Source organism: Cebus imitator, unplaced genomic scaffold (assembly GCF_001604975.1).
Source record: "Cebus imitator isolate Cc_AM_T3 unplaced genomic scaffold, Cebus_imitator-1.0 Scaffold101, whole genome shotgun sequence".
Lineage (NCBI taxonomy): Eukaryota > Metazoa > Chordata > Mammalia > Primates > Cebidae > Cebus > Cebus imitator.
Genome location: NW_016107416.1, coordinates 5,417,298 through 5,434,772, shown reverse-complemented (window position 1 = coordinate 5,434,772; position 17,475 = coordinate 5,417,298). Strand labels below are relative to the sequence as shown.

The window sequence follows — 17,475 nt, the reverse complement described above, 5'->3', positions numbered from 1 at the left end:
TTGACCTCCCTGGGTCTCCGTTTGCTTCTCTGTAAACTAAACACGGATGTTCTCCCCTGCTCTAGCATTCCCTTATCTCTACAGGAAGGAACTAAGAAAGGTATGAGGGCCTTTCTGATGCAGGCTTTCTGAAGAGGGTGATGGTTGAGGGAGACAAGGCAACTTCTGAACAAAAGGGCTCCAACGCCCCACGATGCTCACTGCCCCATTCTTCACTCTAGCTCTGTCCTCTCCTGGGAGTGGTCACTCCCTGAAGCCATCTGTTTTAAGGTGTGTATGGAAAGAGAAGACCATGGAAAGGACAGGCCAAGGGAACCCATGAGGTTCCATGTGTTCAATACTTGCCCGTTTGGCTCAGGACTCAGTCCTGCTAATGGGTGACTGAGGAACTGACAGAGTGGGCAAATTGTGCCCATAGGTTTAAGCCTCCATTTAAGGGCAATAAGTTAACTGAGGCTGGGCTGATAAAACCCCTTGGAAAGCCAGTCTTAGCACATCCACTTAACCCACCACACTTCAACCAGCCTTGAAGGCAAAGATCGAAGAGCCTCTTACACAGGAAACCACTGAAATCATTCATTTTCACAGGTACTAGGTGTCATCACTTTGACTTTAGAGATGAAATTGAGGAGGGAGGGTAGAGAAGAGCAGTAAGTCATTGAATAAATCAGCAGTAGAACTGAGAACTAAGCCACAGATTTTCAACACCTTGTTTGGGGGCTGTGATTTATCTGGGATAAGCTCTTGGCCACTTAGTGCCTTTGTTGAATTTCATTCCAAGTTTCTAAACCCCATGGGCCAGTTAAATCACTGGATTTTTCAGATGGGAGTAGCCTTCAGAAACTTCTCTCAGCCATTCTCTTTTAATCTCAGCAGGAAGTACAACACTGACACCTCAGTAAAAGATAAATAACAAAGGGCTAAGGAGATTCCTCTTGGCACTTCAAAATTCAATTTAATTCAGTTTAATATTTAGTATTGGCTGAAGGTCCCCCTTCCCCACCACACTTAATTTCCCAATTCAGTTTGTTCATCCAAGTTACAATAAGGAGCCAAACGTTCAGATGTTGATCTAAACTTTGCCAAATCTCCTCCGTTAAAAAGTCAGGCTACTTGAGAGTCATTCATTCCTTGCTGGGTTTGGCTTGAGTTTAGAAGCACCATCAGAAGAGCCTTTATCATGGGTTTTTATCTCTTGGGCTACAGCCAAATCTAGGCAAGGTCATGGAAAAATATTTTTTGGAATTTTTTGAATGGTTTCAAGTAGGAAAAAAAATGGGAGGGGGCTTGGTATGAGATTACCAGAAGAGTTTGATCTTGAATATAGCCATTCGTTTCTACTATTTTTAGTTGAATAACTAGAAGGAAACACTAAAAAGAATTGGAAAGACTGACTGCAAACAAGAAGACTATGAAATGACCTAGTAATACTTTCAAGTGTGGAGGCGGATGAGCAGCTGAGGCCAGAATGTCTCCTCTGAGCCCCAACAATGGCATGAAAAGAAGAAAAATCTAGCTAGAGACATGTTTAGCTATAAAGACAGGCTTCACAATTGTGTGAACTGGAAAAACACAGCAAAGCTGATGAAGGGAAATACTAGAACCTCTTTTTCACCCCAAGTCTTGAAAAATCAGCTATTCTCCATTGTTGTAAGTAGCGATGTGAACAAGAAATTGCCTCTTTTCACTTCTTTTGTTGGCTACCTTCCGGGAAAAACATTTCAGGGAAAGCCTGTTGTTTTCTCCCTTCTTCTGTAGTCTTATTATTTCCTGAGATGCTAGGGGGAAAAGTCACATATCTTCATATTTCAGGGAGTTTTTCCAGTGGGCTTTGAAATTTTTCCTCTCCTCTAGTTCCAGTATTTGAGGTGTGCATGTTACAAACATCACTATGTCACTCAGATGGAGTGGTTTGGTACAACCTTGGACAAGTGAGAAAATGGAGTTGAAGAATCAAAACTGCATCCACTTCCCATGTGAGGAATAATGTCTTCTTAAAGATAGCCACTCTTATTTTGTAGGTCCTTGAAAAAAAACTGTACACCTGTATGTCCCTAAAAGAATTCACTACACTAAAAGCTGGGCTCTTCTGAACACAAGAATGAATGAGAATGAATGACTCTGTGACATCATTTTACAGGTACCAAAAAGGTACCTCTCTCTGCCCACTCAAGAGATGATTTTTCCCAATGGCTTGCTGGTGGCCAAGGACTGTAATGACTAAGAGACTAATTCCTCTGGCTTCAGGTGTGGTTCCCTGTAAAATTGCAATTCTTGGAGGAAGTAGCCTGTGCAGCATTTGTGTGAAGGAATCTGACCCATGCTTTTCTGAAGGAGGCATTGGTGGAGGAAGAGGGAGGGAAAGTGGAAGGATGCCAAAGAAGAAAAGGGGTCACCAAGAGAGGGGGAAGGTGCAGAAAGGGGTTTGGAGGTTGGAGACAAACTACACCTGGCACAAAGGCAGATGGGTGGTGACCAACTCCTCCTACAGAGGAGGAAGTGGAGACCGTGGCCCTAGCAGGAGGTGCAGAGCCAGAAAGCAGTGATGGGCTTGTGGGTCCAGGGCCCCTGTAAATATTGCTATGGGACTCACTCTTGAGCCACAGTTGGCCAAGGTGGATGAGGCATCTCTGGGGCTCTTTTGACATGCCCATGTTGGCCCCATCTAGGTCCTAATGACTACCATCTCGCTCTCAATGCCAGATGGGGGCTGCCCTAGAGATGTCATTGGAAGGCTCACACCAGCCCCTGAAATCCTCATGCCCTTCTCACAGGTCCTGGGTGGCAGTGAGAAAACACAAAGAGACAAAAAGGTTCCTTATGCTTAGATGAAGCTTCAATAACTAGCAGGCTTTGGAGACTGGGACTTTGGTCAAGGCCACCTCTGGCTCGAGGCTCTCTGCATGCCCATAATTACTGGAGCTGGCTGCTCTTTAATAAGTTGCAGGGAAGTCCAGTTCAGGCATCCTGTTAATGAGTCCTGCTGCCGGATAAAGAAACTGGTATTGCTGAAAGCCATGGCATGGTCTATTATCATTCCGATTCTGGAGCAGAGCCTTTGTTTTGGGGAATGTTCATGACAGTTAAAGGATTTAATTTTGCACAATTACACAGAGAAGACAAAACAAGGCACTGTGTGTGTGTGTGTGTCAGAGAGAGAGAGAGAGAGACAGAGAGAGAGTGAGAGACAGATGTACTCTAGTTTATCCAGACGTCAATTCATGCTGCTTTCTTGCCTGAGTTAAATACTCTTGCCCCATGCCCAGGAGGCAATAGACAGGCCAGAGAAAGCCCACACAGGACATATATAGCCACAGACACTCAAAGTCAAAGTCACTTTATTATGATCCCTTTTTCTCAGCACATCGTAGAAATGGGGGCAGTGCTTTTGCTAGAAATGGTGTTTAGACTGACAGATCTCTGGGCTTCTCCTCCACCTGCCATTCCTTAGTCCTGGCCCCTGTGGGGCTAGTAGCTTTGCCCATGCCTATAAACATCCCACTGGAAAACCACCTCACTCCTAGTGCCTTTTCTTTGGGTACTGCAGCCGTGAACTTCCTCAGAAGGATGTCCACAGGTTCTGCTTCTCTCAGGGCCAGAGTGGGGGCCTGGGGTCCAAGGCCTCCCAAATTTGAGACTTTTTCTTGGTGTGTAGGTTTACCTTTGGCTGCTGGAATAGTTTAGTCTGCAGCACAGTGCTGCATACTGACCTTAAAGGATGTTTTTTACATAAATTTTTTAGTAGAAAACATAAATAAATAACAGCAAGGCACAGCACAGTCACTCTTTGAAGAAACCAAGTGGAACTCATTAATCATGGAGAAATGGACTCTGCCTCCTGAACCCAGGGATAGAATTAACTCCAGTGACACAGCCGCCACAGCTCTGGGGAGCTGCCACTTAGAGCCAGGCCCATATTCCTCATAAGCTGGCAGTTAAAAAGTTCTGAAGAAACGCTTCCTGAGTTTAAAATTCCCTTCAGCTAAAAGTGCCCAAGGTCTTTTGTGAGCAGCACACCCACTGTAGAGAAAGAGGGATAGGCATAGAGACCCCATGGGTTGAGCTAATGTGGCAGGGGTTCTACAGCCAGGATGTCCATTAGCTTCCACTATGCTCTCAAGCAAGAACAGGTTCATTTTAAACGACAAACCTCAGCCATTCACAGCACCTACTAAATTGAAAACAGGTATGTGTTTGACCCAGAAATTGTATCCTTTGAAAAATGTGTGCCCAAAGAAGCAATTTCAAGGATATTCATCGCAGTATTGTTTATAATAGTAAAAAAAACCTAGAAACAATCTGAATACTCATCAGCAATGGAGCAGTTAATACACTCTGGCATATCAACACAATATGGAATGCTATGCTGCAGATAAAAAGGATGGGGTTGAAGCATTGGTATGTACGGAATTACCCTCAAGATGTCAAATGAAAAGAAGCAAGTCATCCAATACAGTAAGCAAACGCTATGCTACCATTTACACAAAACCAAACGAACCAAACTAAACCCCAGCTTAACCAAACCACATAACTCAACGTGAACATACATGTTTGTAAAGGTATAAAACAAGGCCTGGAAACACATTCCTCAAACTATCCCTTGTGCTTACCTCTGGGGAAGAGGCTGATATTGGTCAACAATGAAATGAACTTTTGCTTTTTCTTTATTATTGCACTTTTTGAGCATGTTTAACTTGTGAGTTAAAGAAACCCAGCCAGTTACTATCCTAAAAGTCTCCCACCAGCAACCTCCGTGTATCATCAGTATCAATAAGCTCTCAAGCAGAAATGAAACTCCAAGAGGTTTTCTCATGTAACACTCAGTCCTCCCTCCATACCTCTGTTGTTGACTCTCCAAATGGTCTTTTCTATTTCTTGGTCCGATGCCCACAGGACTTTAGTTCTAGGGGGCTCTCGGAGGTAAGTGACAGAAAAGGCCAACAACTGTTTTACACAGAATAGAGGAGATGCTTCTAGGTTTCTTATCCACTGGGCTTGGGGCAAGAATGGCTTCTGCTTCGTTGTGCTGAAGCACCTAGATTCTCCACTCTTCCATACCATGCTAAATAAGGTTTTGACGTTGGCGATTTCCCAAATCTTGTCTCTCAGTGTTTAGGTTAGGGTTCAAACAACACCTCCAAGCAGTCAGGGCAAATGTACTCTGGCCCAGGCTTGTGGCCTGAGGAACCCTAAGGGTGTGGGTTTCTGATCATATCTGACCTCTATAAATACTCTGTGCACCTGATCTATGTTTGGCTTAATTAAATCCTACACTATTCCCAGCTATTAATTTATTTATATAAGGCGATTCCTTTCCCTGCTGATTATAAGATCATCACTGGTGTTCCCCTCTCCCCGCCTTTTTCTCTGGTTGGGTTTGTTTTGTGTTTTCTTTGGGCTGCCACTAAAGTGGATGAAAGGCAAATTACAGCTGTGAGGGCTCCAGCGATCTGCACAATTAGAGGGAAAAACAAGTCTTCACCTATAGGTCTGCAGTTTGGCTCAGATGCATAGCCCACAATGCAGGCAAATCAGAACTTCAGGATGTAGCTGTTTTCATCAGAGATTACAGGAAGACCACATTGTGCAAAACAACTGCCGAGGCAGTGAAGAGGGGCAAGGAAAACAAACACTGAGCTACATCAGCTTGGCTGGGCTTTGATTATCTAAGCTAGGAGGGCAGTGGGTGAAGCAAGAACACACACTTAAACCATCATAAAGGACCAGGTAGGAGCAGAAACAGACCAGCCTAGGCCTTGACATCTGGTATTTACGATCCATGGAAACAATTTCTGAACATTTATACTTGGGCTACCTCCGAACTGCCACGCTGAGGAGTCTTCGGCGGTAACAGTGTCGTGTTTGACATCTAAGACTGGAGTCCTAACGGTCTTGCCCTTTTAGGGGGAGTCAGTACCCTTAAAATAAGTATTGGGACTAGAACCAAGGTGGGAAAATTCCCAGAGGTGGCTCCAAAACAGTAATGCTAACGAAGCATAGGTGAGGACTAACATAGTTCAGTCTGGCAAGCTGGGTCCCAGGTCAGCTCAAGGAAATGTTGACTGAGCCTGGGTCGTGTTGTTTGAAGTAAACACTTTTGAACAAAACACTTTTGTTTTCACTTCATTCTTTACTAATGGGAACAAATGGCGTTAAGGAAAGCCAAATGTTATTTAGACAAAAGGGGTAATTGAGCTTGTCATTGGGGAAACAAAAAATGCTCTGATCACATTCTACTTTATTCTCCTGCACTCCTGCAAAGGACAGACAGTGACATCTATACTGAACCATCTGTACTAACAGAACTTCCAATAAGATCTAAAAACTGGAAGCCTGTCTCCTTTTAGCAGCACTTGGACAGGTTTTACAGCTGTGAAAAGCACTCCTTCCTGAATCTAGGTTTGGATAGGAAGACAAGCAGGGCTCTGGCAGAAATAGGATCTTCTGAACATGCACATTTTCTCAGGACCTTTAAGGATGGTTCTCGGACCCCTGAGGAGGGCTCCCAGGTTGTCAGAAGACCTCCGATACATCCCATGAGTGGGGGTGGTGGGAAATCCTATCTGCAAATAGGATTACTGTGACCTCTTCTGACCACTGTCTAGAAACCATGAACTGCTGGGAGGTTGTCTTTCCTAGATTTTCCCCCACCTTGCTCAGCCCAGTCCCCCTCTGATAGAAATACTTTATATAACTAGGTCACTATCCAAAGAGGCCAAAGAAAAACACTTATCAAGAAAGACATGACTTTTTGAGTAAGTTTCCCCAAGCACCTCGACTCAAAGTTTTACAGTGTTCCTTTTATAAAATGTTCCACTCTGATAGTTCCATGTCCACAGTCATCATCTAATTATCTTCATTACCTGTTCAAAAATAAAGGCTAGAATATCTTTCAGCTCTGAACATGCTACAAGTTCCCTTTTGTCTGGGAAAGCGCTGGTAAATGGGAGATTCACGTCCCTGTGGATGTAGTAATTGGGTAGGTGAGGGGTAAGATGTCACGGCTGCTTCTTCAAAGGAAGTGATCTGTCTCCACAGAGCTGAGCACAGGATTCAGCTTAGCTGGTACCACTCCCTCGGAGCCCTTTGAAAGTAGAATCTAATCTCCAGGGATTTGTCATCAAGAGAAATTTTGTGGAATCTCATTTAGCAATTTAGCACTTAGCAACTTTTGCAAAATCCCACACCAATCATAAAAGTTGTCTCAGCTGCACAAATTGGATAAAATCCTAACAAGCAGTAATAAAAATAAAAAGAAGGAAAAGTTGGCATTCAGCCTCAAGGAGAAAACCCACCTACCACCCACAGAAATGCCCTGAAGGTGATGTGTAAACTTTGGAAGCATCGGTTTGCTCAAAGCCTACATTTCAACTTTGTTCTCACAGGCAAAGGGAAAAAAAACCCCAGATGTTTGTATAAAAATATCATCATTTTATTACATTCCACACAATACATTTTCAAATAATTTCCAATGTCCACGAGTTATCTTGACACACAGGCAACTGAGCAACGCAATGGGTGTCACAGTAATAAGGAGAGGAATAGGAATAGGAAGTAAAAACCTTTAGGTTTTCTTGTTTCATTGTTGTTCTTTGGTAATTTTTGATTATTTAGGTGTTTGCCTGCTAGTTTCATTTTAAAGACAGGGTCTTCTTAAAGATAGGCTATCAACCTCAGAAATATTACTGTATTTCCTATTCAATTCTGGCTTTAATCCCAAAAATGTGGGACAAGGGAAAAGACAATTTTACTTTATCTTCAGCATCCAGTTTGTCAATGACAATGCTGATTTTTTTGTTTTCTTTTTCTGCCTTTGCCAGCAACTAGGTGATGGCAATTTGCTAGCATAATGCCGAGGAAGGGGATTGCAACCCAGGGATAAGGGCTTTCCTCCTGAAGGTGTTGACATAAAACCTCTGCTAAGGCAAAAACTTTATCAGCCCAAGCTAGGCCTTCAACTCATTCATTCATTCATTCATTTTTTATAGTTGCTATCATCTCTGTCTTCTGAGAGCAACTCCAAACACATGCATGCATGCATTTGCCTTTCCAGTCTATTTTTCCTAGAAGAGAGTGACCCTTCCCTCCCTCCATGAAATACAGAATTTTGCTTTTTAAAGCTGCGAAGCATGGCATTTTACAGAAGAGCTGACCTTTTGGTATAGTACCTGGATAACACTATGAAAATTGCTGGAGTAGACAGATCAAGGGCAGATGTTGCGGGCTGGGGAGAGACAGAGAATGTGACATCCTCAGCCGAAGTGTGAAGGGAGTCACAAAGATTAGAGCCGTCTCATATTCTCAACTAAGGCATGTACATAAAGATGATGCCACTTGGGGCATCAGATAAAGATACAGCAAGTTCACAAAGTTGTAGTCATCTTCTTTTACAGACAGGGGAATCCCCAGGGTATATGGTAACTCAGCCGGTCACTACACTGGCTGGATTTTCCAGGTGTAATTTCTTGACGCCACACCTCTGTGGGGCACCTACGGGAATGTCAATCATTTTGCGGGAATGCCTGGCCCCAAACGCATGACTGGATGTGGACAGCCGAGATAAAAGCCCTTCGTGACTGGCATATGAGTCATTACATGGTACCCTGGGCTTCTGATCCACTTTGCCCTCCCTGTTTCTTTCTCCGTCTTCAGCTGAGGTAGGACACTTCTTGAAATCTCAAGGTAGCACATGCTCTAGCCTTTCATCTTGTCTTTTCTTGGCAGGGCTGCTGTGGTTGACAGAGTAGCTCTTTGAAATAGAATAAGAGTGGGAGAGCACTGTTCTTTCAGGAGGATGAAACGAACCAGATGCGAAAGTTGTGTGTGTGCGCTGGAGGGACCTATCTGAATATCGTGAAAGAATGCTGAAAGTCTCTCTCCCAAGTAGCCAAAAAAAAAAAAAAAAAAAATCATTAGTATTTTGTTTGCAGAAGGAACCTGGAGGCTTCTGGCCCAGGCAAACTTCTTTGGAGTGAATTTTATACCTCCCCAGTGGATTTTTAGCAGGAAGGTAAAAAATAAATGCTCCTGAGGCTGGGTCCTCGTACACGGAGAATCTTAAAATTTGCATTTTCTATCAATGAAATTGACTTTATTATTTAATCCGTCTTTTGCATGGTGTCATTAGCAACTTCTCTCTTACATCCCGCTCCCCATGTTGCTTAGAGAGGACACGTGAGCAGCAACGGTTACGTCTTCATTAGACCTTCTCTGTGATGATGCAGCAACATCTGGATATGCTGGGCCAGCCTACGAGGGTCTATTTGCCAGATGCCATGAATGCTTTAAAGGGCAGCACATTGATTACCAATGATTACTTAACAAATGATCACTTTCTATTCTCTCATCATATTTAAATAAGTCAGGTAGACAGCCTTACATTTTAGTGGCTATAGATTCAGGCACACATTAACACCATGAAAGGAAAGCAAATGATCCTCCCCCCCCATAGTTTACAACTCTATAACAATGACCAATATAACACCAAAGTATATGGTTTCTAAGTTTCTTACTCAACCCCATCCCAAGTTGGGACCAATAACCACCCTGGGTGGGGAGACAGCTTTTCAGTTCTTCCTTCTCCCTTCTCTCGTCTACCTCCTCCTGCTCTCAACTTAGACTACTGCTTTTCCTACATCAGTCTCAGACTTGTTATTCCATATGACTTATTCCAAGATTGGACTTAACTGATAAAAGCTAAACATTCATTATGAGCTTCTCTTTTATAAGGCAACATGAGACAGACTTGCTTCAGGGCTGGAGAGGTGGTTCCGCATGCGCCCGTGGCTGCTATCTTGACAATTCAAAGACACAAGAAGACAAGGAAGCCTTGTCTGAGTGCGCTAGGGGAACCTTCCTCTTGGGTCAGGTGGGTTGGGGTTGGGGAGTAGGGATGAGACAGGCCACATGGCATCCCATGTGGCCTCTATTTCTTTAGGTACCTGGAGATGACAGTGGCAGCCAACAGAAACCCAGCCAGGGCTAGATAAGGCAACAAAAAGCTTCAATCTCTTCTCCAAGTAAACAAAACTTACACAGCATATTATTTTCTTGTAAAATGTACCGCAGGAGAAGTAACACAAGAGTTAAAGGGGCCCTCTCTGAACACTCACCACCCCCAACACACAATCAACCAGCCCCCCACACACATCCCCACACCCACAGAGAACTATTCACACGCGCACATGTCTACTATGTACATACACACAGATCCAGGCTTCCCCTCAAGTCTCCTGGCAGGCTGCCCTCTGAGAGGAGGTATGGGATAAGGCAAGGGGAAAAAACAAGTGAACCAGTCTCTGGAACAAAACCAGCTGAGCCTTGAGTTGTGGAGTGCTTGGGAGTGGATCTCTTCTGATATTCCAAGATGCAGCATTAGAGTTGGGTTTGTTGGTTTGGAATCAACAAAAAGGAAAAACCAGAAACCAAAATGAACCCAAGGAGGATGGTTGGGATGGATAAGAGTGCTCAGGGTTGGGGACGCGCGAGAGATGTCTGAAAGTTCACACAGAGACTAGGCGAGGAGAAAAAAGTGCAAAATCGAGGCAACGTGTTTGCAGTCTTTCTTGTTTGTTTTGGGTGCTGTTCTTGCTTCGGCCCTCAGCAGTGCGAGCCACCACGGTCTTGCTCTAGCTTAATGGTTAGGGTGGGCTCCACCGCGAGAGGGGCCCCGTTGGTGTAGTGGGAGGATTTGTAGGTGATGGAGTGATCGGTCTTCTTGGCCGCATAGCGGAACCGGTGGTAGTGGAGCACCAGGGCAAGCGCGACGGAGACCAGCACCAGCACGGCGCCCCCGGCGGCCATTACGTAATACCAGTAGGCTGGGATGGGCTGCACGGGCACCGTGTCCACTGTGGGCTCGGTCCCTGGCAGGAGGGTGCCCCCTGGTGGAGAGACACAGAAGAGTGTTGCTAGGCTGAGAGCATGCAGACTAATCAAAAGACCAAAAAAAAAAAAAACCAACAACAAAAAAGAAAGACACACACACATGCTTTGGGACGGACAGGGAAGGGGATGAGGGACTAAGGTAGTCCTTAGAACCTGCCAAGCACTTCTCAACGATTGCATTATTTCCTATGTAACCCCTTGAGAGGTAGCTACTGTCAGACCCATTTTTCAGATGAGGAAACAGAGGCAGAGAGAGGTTAAATTAAGGGGTTATACAGCTAAATAGTAAGTATGGGATTCAACCAAGAACGGTATGATTACAACTCTCTTCTTATTGTTTGACCACAATTACTTTATAATATATGGAAACGTCATAGTTCTCTCTTCCTCCATCTCCCTCTCTCTCTCATACACACACATACACATACACAAATACATACAAGTAAATGATGCTGGCGTGACTTCTGGGATTCAGTGAGGCAGATTTCCCGAATGGTGGAAACACCATATTCGGTCTGGCTGGCCAGCATTCTCAGCAACAACGTATTAATTAGGCTGGCTAGACTTGAAGGTAAATTCCACGTTACTTGCCAATGCTTCTGCACCCATTGAAATTAGCCTCGTCTTGCCTAAACAGGTCGGTCACCACTGTGAAGTCATGACTAACTCATCCTCGTTTTTTTTAATTGGATGGAGGATTTTTAAAAGCAGATGACAAGGGAAGTTGCAACAAAAAACGTGGGCACAAAATGACAGAGGGTATGTGGAAGCGAGAGTAAGTGAGAGAGTGAGGGAGAGAGAGGGAGATCATTCTTAATCACGGAAAATACAGGGCAGGGAAGAGAGGCTGGCAGACTATTTAGAAGGCAACCACGTTCACTGGCCGCCGCTGGTTGCCATGGAGATGATATAGTAGATTTAAGCCCAGGGTAACTCTGGGGAAAGACTGGCTGGAGTCCCACTTGATGCAAAGCAGTGTTACAACTTGATTCTCCCAAAGATTTACATCAGATGAGAATCTGGCCCAGAAAGGGACTAGGAGCTTTTGAGCTTGCCAAAACCAGACATGATCTTTACTTCTGAAAAATGATGCATGCTTCTCCTATGAAAAATGCCTCCCTAGCTGCTTGCATTAAGCCAGAAAGATGCATCCTCAACTCATGCAGTGCCCCAGGAGGAGAGCCAGGGGTGGGAAGTGCTGCTGCCTCCTTCATGCATTGGTGGTCCTACTCTACTCTGTGAGCAGAGGGTGGTCCCCCTCTGTTCAAGATGCAGATGGGGCTCATTTATATTTTCAAGCCTCCTTCCACTACCCACCCTGAGATGCAGAGCTCCTTAAGCAGAGGAACTCACTCTCATCATGAGGAACTTGCCCTCATCCATACCTAAGGGTTTACACAAAGAAGGCACTCAATAAATGCCTGGTGAATCAAACACTGAACTGAGGCTAAGACTCCTATTTCTGAGTCGGTGTTCTCTAATGTCTGCAGCCTGAGCATCAGAACTCCTCTCTTTGATTTGGGGAATAGGTGAGAGGTGAGTCAGACCTTCTAATGTCTTCTACAGGTGATGATAGAAAAATGAGAACACTTTTCTTGGAAATATTTCAAAGCCTGCTGAACTTCCTAGCTCTTAATCACTGCTTTCTCCTGCTGTAGGAATTCCCCTCCACCAGGGTGGGGTTCACTGGTACCTTTTGGGTGACCAGAGGTCCCACAACATTGGTAGAGCTTTGACAAGGATGTGTTGCTCTGCACACATCTTGACAGCCACATCCACATCCCCTGGGGTAGAAAGGACCCCAGAATCCCAGTAACCCCTTAGTGCTTCTTTCTACATCTTCATCTTCTTCCACCTTATTACCTACACTCTTTGTCTTTATCCCTAAACGACTTCTGTCTTTTACTAATTTCATTACTATAGCTGAGAAAGGCCTCTCTCTCTCTCTCTCATATTTGTGGCCATGGTGGAAATTATACATACAATCAGAAAGGAAGAGAAGGCAAGGCATTGGAAATGGCTCCTTGAAATGGCCAGCTTGCAAGTCACAGTGAACTGGTGTCAACTCATTATTCAGGTCACCAAGAGGATCTGCTGCCTGGCAACCATCCTGCTGTTGGATTCTCAATGTGAGCTCACAGAAACGGACAGGAAACAGCAAAGTGTTCGGGGATGTGCCCGGAGTTTCTCAGAGACATCCCTCCTCTCCCCAAAGGGTGTGCTCGAGTTTGCCTCTGATTTTCAGGTGGCTCCATAGGGAGGGCTGTCCTCTAATGAGGCTGCAGCTCACCCATCAAGAAAAGGAAGGTGATAAATCCCCAGGGATTAGCTTTCCCTCTGAAGTACCTGACCAGACCACAAAGGTGGGACACAAATTTTTGTCAAGCAGAATATGGCCACAACTACCCACGTTCCCTCCATCACTACACCGTCTCCATTTAAAGGTTTGCTTTCCTTCAGCCAAAATGCTGGTTTCCAACACAAAATACACCACCCATGCTTAAAGTGCTCGGGCTGGAGAAGGATAAAGCCTTACTGCTCGTCTTACAGTGTATCTCACAACAGAGACAGCGTTGGGGCACAGTGGAGAGACTCTAGGGGGCCTGCTGGAGGAAGGTGAAATCCTAATACGTGGATTACATATTTAGAATCAGAGACACAGACATAGGCCCTCAGAATCCTGCTCTACTCTGAAAGACAAACTTCGCCTTAGGTAAGACCCTCTTCCCCTTTTCTACCTGTGCTTCTCTCCCCTGAAATTATCAACATGTAGAAAACTTTAGTGACAGAGCTATTTGGAGGACATTATTACTGGCTCCTTAAACAGCTTCTTTGGGCATTTCTTTGGAGAAATGAAAAACAGTACTGCGTGAATTCACACTTTTAATGTTAAGAGGTTAGAAATAGTGTTAGAAAAGAGAGGATACAACTGGCAACCCTTTCCTGATCTCCTACAAGCAATTCTTGGTTGATTGCAGTTGGGGGCCAGGAGTTTCTCCTAGCCCCCAACTAAAGAGACTCATCTCCAAAGGCAGGTGGAGTGTGCTGGTTTAGAATCTGGCTCTTTTCTAGCCTCCGAGAGCTGTATGCTAATGAGGCTGTGGTTTGCCAACTAGAGAGAAGGAAAATGATCAATCAGTAGGGGTTATATCCCCACCCAAAGCACCTTCCCAGGCAACAGCAGCAATCCAGTGAATGCCAGATGGACAGATGAATGGATAGGTGGATGGATAAATGGACGAATGGGATAGAGGAATATATTTGGATCAATGTTCAGACTCCCTGGAAAATGTTGATGACCTACTGGTCCTTCCTTGGAAAGTTATTTTCAGAAAGTGCTAGAGATTCTGCTAGCTCATATGGCACCTCTATGGGAAATTAGAAAGAGGTACCCACTTTAGGCAGGTGTTACCTGTACCAGATGCCCAAATTGTTGAGCTGTGCAAATTTAGCTTCCCTTGCCCCTTGAGCCATCTGGGGTGATCGAGCCATTGCTTGACATTAAAGGAGCCTGGGATAGGTGGGTGAAAGTGTAGGTGAGAACTCAGCCTTGCCTGGAGTTGGTTGATCTGCTGACCTGAATTTTCCCTTTGACTGATCTAATTTCTGCCGCTTACTCATGTGTCTTTTTTCAACTGAAAAATGCTTTCAACTCCTGAAATATTTTTCATTAATTCCCACCCCAAATTCTCTACAAAGTTTTCCCATTGTGTGAGATAATGAGAAACAGATATTTAAATAGTCAATAACTCAACTCCAAGTATATTTGCAAGGTTGCACAGGCTCCCATCTGTAAAAGTTCTGAGCCCCCTAGAGAAAAGCATTGCAAACACCAAGAATTTGAATTTTGAGAAACAACAGAGTTTGAGAAACCACTCATGGAAGAAAATAAGACAAACAATTACACATGAGGTGGTGTTCCTGCCATTCCTAGCTGCAAATAGGGTTACTGAATTAATATGCAATTGGGAAACGTGTGTGTAAGAACAGTAACTGTGAGTGGACATTTCCTATGTGTCGACCATTGGTCTACGGGCTTCACATGAATCATTTTGTTTATTCCTGTGACCCTCTGATGGGAGACCTGAGGGCTTCAGAGGACAAGTGATTTTCTCCTGGTTTCACCTGGAGGATAACTGTGGAGAAGAGCAGAGCAGCACTCAGCGAAACTCAAGAGATGGCTCAGGGTCCTCTGAGGAGCCGTACACTGCCAGCAAGTGGCAGAGTCACGGCTGGAACCCGGTGGACGAAACCCCAGCCTGTGCTCGAACCCAGGGATCAGCTCACTCTGGCCTGTGGGCCACATCCAGCCCACTGCCTGCTTGCATAAATCAAGTTTTGTTGGAACACAGCTGCCCTCATTTGTTTACGTATTGCTTATGGATGCTTTTATGCCGCATTGGCAGAGCTGAGTCCTTGCAGCAGAGACTGCATGTCCAGTAAAACCCAAGATACTTACTACATGGCCTTTTACAGAACAAGTTTGCAGAGTCCTTGCTCTAACCAAGTAGGGGGGGAAGAGGAAGCAGTCCTCTTCCTTTCTGCTCTCTATTTCTGTCTGAACCTGTCTAAAGATTGGTGTGTCTCAGTCAAGTCAGTTTCTCACCGAGTCACTGAAATGAGAAAGCATCTACTATAGCTGCATTTATGAAATGTTGTCTGGACCTGGAGGAGGCACCTGGGTTTCCAAAAGAAGTGTTTTGAAAGACACCCAGGGTGAGCCTTCTCTCTTTCTTTCAAAAAAAAGGCTCATTGCTTGCCAGAATTGTTTCAGGACTGGCCCGTCCGCACAGTCCTTTCTGTACAGGTTAAAAATGAAGTGCTGGTGAAGGAACATTTCAGATAAAAGGTTTATTTAATTTGTGAGATTAAACAAACAAAAAAAGGTTGGCTCCTCTAGAGAAGTTTACAGAAGATAGTAGAAGAATGTGCTCACGCCCTCTGATGTGTTTGGAAAAAAGAGGCGCAAGCACAGAGGCCTCACTGAGAAACGACTCTTTCCATCTGCCTTCTGAGCATGGTGTGGCGGGAGGCACCGGAATGTTTTCAGTAAGTCGGCAGAAACCATGTGGATTTCTCCCACATCTAGAGGCATTTTTAAATGCCTCCGAATTCAGATCTCTGACTGGCTGAAGTCTCAGACGCTTCATACTCTTTGGTGTACTTATGCTACTTTCGGTAAACTAAGTCTTGTCCCTTGTGTTCTTGGAGAGAAAAGTTGGTGAAAAACATTTTCTTCCACCCCTAGATAAGCTGACCTCAGCAGTTGTTTACATGAGTGGTAAACTGAGGGAGGGGGGACGTGTCAGGTCTCCATGGCAGGAGAGGCGGCGTGCTCCAGCGAACCACACAAAGAACACCCCCGTGTCCCCCAGGCAAGGATGGCAGCCAAGCAGTTACCCGCTTCACACATCTGATCTCCATGCTTTCTCGCTCAGCAACACCTAGCCTTCATCTGGCAGCTGGAGACATAAGGGGGTGGGGCAAGGAGGAGGATTCACACACTACAGCTGCCTATCTGGAACCCTGACGGGGTGAGGAATACTTCTCTGCCTTGCATCAGAGGATCATGTGCAAAAGCACCATTTAACCCTCTCTGTGTCTCAGAAGGGCTTCCAGGAGAAGGAGGCGTGGGAGGAAGGGAGTCCAAGGAGAAAGGGAATCTGAGGCCAGGCCCTGGGATAGGGGACATTATCCTGCCGGACAAAGCCTTGGAAGGCAGGCAATGGAGGGTGAGGGTGGGAATGGGAAAGGAGAGATGGGGGTGCAAGATGCAGAGATTGCTCACTTGGCCCCAAAGAAACGGAATGTAAAGCTGGAGGAATGGAGTCAAATGCCAATCAGCATGACCTCGAAATGGGCCTCTCTTCATACTGCTCCCCTCTATGCCCAAGAGACAGCTGTGGATATGCACTGTCTCCTGGTTTTGTCTGGATGAGAACTGTGGAGGACTGCAGAAAGGCACCTGGGGAAACCCAAGAAATGGGGCCCCTGGACCTCAGGAATGGTCTGAGTCATAAACCCCACATTCCCAGCCGAAACAGGAGACACCGATGTCCCTGTTAGCATCCACTAGCGTAAGACAGCCATTCCGAATCCTTCCCTCTGACAACCACCTTCCACAGGTGCACCCTGCTGGGATTTCCGTGAGTCTCTAACAAGTAGGGCACCAGACAGGCTCTCTGCCCCTGCTTCGCTCAAAGCCCACAGCCCAGCTAACACAAACAAAAGCTCTTGCCTCCAAGGTGAGCTGTTAAAAATAACCACCTGGTCAACAACCCCAGAACTCTGATTATGGGCTTTATATATTTTTAACTGGCTTCTTTAAAAAGAAAAAAGAAAGTATTGGGTGAGAGGAAATAATCCATCACCTTAATTGCACCACGTTTCGGTTCTTTTTCCCCCTGTATACACATGGTTTTTCGTTTGCTAAAGCTCAAATCCTAGAAAAGATACATGACGGCACCATGTTTATAGCCACTGCTTTAAAAAAGAAAAGAAAGGAGAAGAATGCACACCCAGGCTACATTGTTTAAAATGTGACTCATAACAACCACAAAAAAGGGTCTTTTTAAAAAAATCACATGA

General features: G+C 45.1%; 1 protein-coding gene across 3 annotated transcripts in view; it reads right to left on the bottom strand.

Moving 5' to 3' along the window:
- NRP2 (neuropilin 2) overlaps positions 1 to 17,475 on the bottom strand; it is a 116,457-nt gene that overhangs the window by 10,486 nt on the left and 88,496 nt on the right. The window contains exon 16 of one of the 3 annotated variants that reach the window (XM_017536875.2): positions 7,411 to 10,883. The exons of the other annotated variants lie outside the window; for them this stretch is intronic. Within the exon in view, the coding sequence (XP_017392364.1) occupies positions 10,600 to 10,883 (284 nt within the window). The 3' untranslated portion in view covers positions 7,411 to 10,599. Of the gene's footprint in view, positions 1 to 7,410; positions 10,884 to 17,475 lie in introns of those variants that run through there. 3 annotated transcript variants of the gene reach the window in all.